The sequence below is a fragment of the Amaranthus tricolor genome, chromosome 13, assembly GCF_026212465.1.
Source record: "Amaranthus tricolor cultivar Red isolate AtriRed21 chromosome 13, ASM2621246v1, whole genome shotgun sequence".
In the NCBI taxonomy this organism is placed as follows: domain Eukaryota; kingdom Viridiplantae; phylum Streptophyta; class Magnoliopsida; order Caryophyllales; family Amaranthaceae; genus Amaranthus; species Amaranthus tricolor.
The window spans coordinates 11,810,627-11,815,302 of NC_080059.1; the positions used below are offsets into that span (position 1 = coordinate 11,810,627).

General features: G+C 33.9%; 1 protein-coding gene across 1 annotated transcript; it reads left to right on the forward strand.

Moving 5' to 3' along the window:
- The first annotated feature begins 861 nt into the window (after window positions 1-861).
- On the forward strand, window positions 862-2,364 carry LOC130798018 (zinc finger protein ZAT5-like). Its single transcript, XM_057660844.1, has one exon. It carries the CDS (start codon window positions 1,300-1,302, stop codon window positions 2,299-2,301), a length of 1,002 nt encoding a protein of 333 aa, XP_057516827.1. The 5' UTR covers window positions 862-1,299; the 3' UTR covers window positions 2,302-2,364.
- Window positions 2,365-4,676: the final 2,312 nt, after the last annotated feature.

Sequence of the window (4,676 nt, forward strand, 5' to 3'; positions counted from 1 at the left end):
ACCCTTTTTTAATACCACTTTGTGCTTCTCATCTAATGGCTACCAAGTATGCTAGTGTCAACCCTTAAACTAATTGTGTGCAAAGTAAACTAATTGTGTTTTAACTCACATGTGATCCCACATCGAAGAATTAGAGAGAGGTTGACTAATAATATAAATTTGATGTGCTACTTTTCTTATCACCAATTGATTTTAGGATGGAACCTGATCGGGTTTATATACATTTAATGTTAGAAAAAATAACCCACATGTGATCTCACATTGAACGATTAAATGGAGATTGACTAACATATAAGCTAGATAGACTACTCCTATTACCAATTGGTTTTAGGATGGAACCTCATCAGGTTTATGTGCAACCAACTCTCTTTTTATGCGGGTCTTATTGCATAAAAGTTCATTAACAAATTTATCAGTCAACTCTCTTCTTGTACGAGGTTTGTTCTTTACAAGTCTAATGACAAATTTATCATAACAGATAAGATCATTGTATACAAATCGATATACATAAATGTTATTTCGATCTAAATCCATCGTACTTTTGGCCAGCCCTAACGATCAGCTCTAACATTAGAAGGAAACACAAAGAACAGCAGCTATGTCTGATAGTATTTAAACCAGCCAAGCCCTTTCCATATTTAGGTTCTAGGGGTGGAGAATCAGCATAAGTGGTTCAATGTAGCTGAGAGTTGAAACTTTCCTGAATAAATGCAGCTCCTGATCCACTCTTAAGCCATTACTTGTATGCCACCAAATCAAGATCATGTCCTTTTTGACTCCTAAGCCACTACTACCCATATTTTCTCTTATTATATAATTCACTACCTCTTCTCCACTCCTCCCTCACCACTTTCACTTTCTTATTGAATCTTCCAAACATATCTCTCCTCTCTTCTCTTTCTCTAACTAGATTTGTTTTTTTGTACATATTAGCCATACGTCAACTAATAATCCCTCTCTAGAGGTGTTCATTCGGGTCAGTTTGAAATCGAGTTTTGTGTTCATATTGTTTTTTACATAATTGTAGTTCATTTTTGAAGTCAGGTCAAATCAGGTTCGATTACAAGGTCGTTTTATTTCACGTTATTAGGTCTGTTTTGAACACCTCTATCCCTCTCATTCCTCCTCTTTCCGTAAACCACAACTGAAACTAATGTATTTATTCATATAGACGACCCTTCCTCTCTTTATCATCTAGCACTACAAAAACACGTCTGGACACTGACCATATTTGTTCATCCACCCACCAAGCTAGTAGGCGGCAGAGCAACCATTAATCAGTCCCACATTAGTATACAAATGGACTGTCAAGATGAAGTGATCAACAATACTAACAGTATACAACAATCAGTTGTAAAAGGTAAAAGAACCAAACGGCAAAGACCTCAATCTCCCACCCCGTTTCGCATGATCACCACAGCTAACTCTAACAAAAGTGATCAAAGCAGTGATATTTGCAGCAACAACTTAACCGCCTCTGATGATGAAGATGATACCATCTACTATGGCAGAAATAAGCCCAATTTCGACAGCGATGATAATACTAAGGAAGAACAAGATTTGGCTAATTGCCTTATCCTTTTAGCACAAGGTAAGTCACGAGAGTTACGTGCACCAATTCTTCGCGATTTTAGTACAAAATTCAAGAGTAGGAAATTTATTGAAGCGGGAGGAAAATCTGGGTATTATGTGTATGAATGTAAAACGTGTGGAAAAAATTTCTCGTCTTTTCAAGCACTAGGAGGTCATCGAGCTAGCCACAAGAAGCCCAAAAATAACAAACATGAAGATTACAACAATAATCATGATAACAAGATCAACATATTACTTTCAAGCAGTAAGACAAGTAGATCAAACTATAGTAAGTATAGTAGTTTGATTCTTTCTTCCGATGAAGAAGAACCTCCATTTAAATTAGAATCGAAGAATAACAATTACAACAACAACAACGACAATATTATATGTTCGTCAACTTCATTGTCACTTCAACTCACAAATCGAGCATTGTATAGTGGTGTAACCAACCATCAAAACAACAAAGGACGAGTTCATGAGTGCACGTTATGTGGGGCTGAGTTTTCGTCTGGCCAAGCTTTAGGAGGTCATATGAGGCGTCATCGAGGATCCAACACCACAGTTGCTTCGTCCAATTCGACATTGCCAGAAATGTCAGAAGATATGATCAAGATTCCACAATCAACAAATACAAGTGCATTATCATTTGATTTGGATCTTAATCTTCCTGCACTACCAGAAGATAATGTGCGAGTGGATCATCAAAAGGAATCCGAATTTGTTTGAGACTAAGATATATTCAAATGAGCATTTCATCAACTTTGGCATACTCAACGCCATCATCAGATTGTTTTGTCCTGGCCTGTTTTGGTTGATTGCTTGAACTAAGTATTCAAGGTTGGAAATTGGAAATTTTTTGTTGTCATTTTTAAAAAAATTGATTATTATTTTCTACATAATTTTTTTAACTGAATCAAAGTAAAATAGTTAATTTTTTACACATATGTAAAGTTTTGTCTATTCTCAGTTTAAAGATTTATAATTTATTTTTTGTAAAATGATGAATAATATGATTATATGAAGTTAGTTTTGAGTTAGATTTTTACAAAGAATCAATTTATAAATGATCATGAATTTGAAAAAGTTTTGTATAGATTTGGTCCATACTATACCAATTTTGTGAGATATGCGGGAGAAATATGGGAAAAAGCACCAATTTAATACCAAAAAACGGGGAAATTTTCCATTAAACATGAAATAAAATGAGTGGATTAGTTCCCTAAAGATTTATGATTTTCATTTCCTATAAGAAGACAAGAAGGAAATGGAGGAAAGTATCCTTAATTTCTAATGTAGAACTTACACTGCTCATACTACTTGCTCTAGAGTTTCTACATGTTTTTCCAAAAGTTTTAGTTCACCTTATTCCTTGTTCTTGCTCATACTACTTTCTCTAGAGTTTCTACCTATTTCTCCAATAGTTTTAGTTAATCACCTTATTCCTTGTTCTTGCTCATATTACTTGCTCTAGAGTTTCTACCAATTTCTCCAATAGTTTTAGTTCACCTTATTCCTTCTTCTTGCTCATACTACTTGCTCTAGAGTTTCTAACTATTTCTCCAATAGTTTTAGTTCACCTTATTCCCTGTTCTTCATTACTCAAAAACTAGTTAGCTTAGCTTAATATTGAGGTTATAATAGCTTGTTGATTTCTCACAACCATAAACATTAGAGTAGTACTTAAGGTTCCCTTAGCAGAACCTTGTAAGCTACTGAAATTCCAAGTTGTAATTTGGGTCTTAAGTCAGAAAGTTCATTTCCACCATTGTTGTTCAAGCTTTCCTCCATTTTCATTATCGAAGTTCTTCCCCACTTTGTGGGTGGTATTAAATTTACATTCTTTTGTTCTTGTTTTTATGCTTTATTTCTTATTAGTTTGTTGTACTATTTTATATTTTTGATTGTTTGTTGATTTAGAGTTTGAATTCATGCTTAGAAGCTTATTCGACTTGCTTATTACATGATGAGTGAATAGACCTCCTTTTAGTTGGGGGTTATTATAGTGAAATGCATGATTTGGGTTGATTTGGAGAAGTCTAAATGTTGTTGGAATGGGTCATGGTGCATGACCAAGATACATTCCTAACTCCAAAATAGCAAAGTTGACTGAGAGCATGAGTTATTTCCCTAGAAGGCAATGTTCGAACCTAGCCTTGTTCATGAACCCTAAGTAGACCTATCAAATTTTGATCCCACCCGATCGAACAATTTGACCTTTTTATCTAAAATTTAGTGATTGTTTGAGTTTTACATTAATATTCTTGAGTTGTAAGCTACTATTATTTTGTAATTTTTATTATTTAAGTTTAATATTGCATAATTATGACTTGATAATTTTTTGGCCAAATACAATAATAATAACTATATTTAAAATTTTAATAAAAATTACATGTTCTTTTAGCAGTTTTATAGGGATCAAAATATAATAATAATAATAGTACTACTACTACTACTAATAATAATAATAATAATAATAATAATAATAATAATAATAATAATATATGACCTGTTGGGTCAAACCCAACCAACCCAAAATCAACCCCAACGATCAATCTAACGAGTCTACCCATGAGTAATCATATTCAAGATCTAGATAGTCGTTTGATTTCACCACTTACTTTAGTGGCGGAGTAGCTTGGATGGTAAACACCACTACATATTTCTTTACACCTTAGAAGGCTGATGGGAGGAGTCGGAGAGTGTGTTCAAGTTTGATGATCTAGTCCTAGAAGTGGTTGATTGCAAGTTGTAATATTGGAAGTCAATGGTTTATAAAGAGGTAAAGTCCTAAATAGCTAAACCTCTCGCTAACTCAATGACTACACACTCCCTAAGCTAAAATTGGTGGGAGTATTTTAGACTAACTTCCCATTAAACAACTTAAAGATTAGTTTTAAAGTGCACCCATGTCATGCATGCTCATTCATGTTAACCTTGATAGTCCTTCATCATATTTGTTTCTCAAATTAATCCTTTGCAACCATTTTATCACAACTCGTTATTTGTCACCAAAGCAAGAATTAGTTGTCCTTACGTCCTAGTGGAAACAAACCCTTTCTTGCCACTAATGGTAGTCATTATTTCAGTGGCTGAGTATAAAT

What these genes read in the sequence shown, in the direction of transcription:
- LOC130798018 (XM_057660844.1), top strand. Translation starts at nt 1,300, where the DNA reads ATGGACTGTCAAGATGAAGTGATCAACAATACTAACAGTATACAACAA.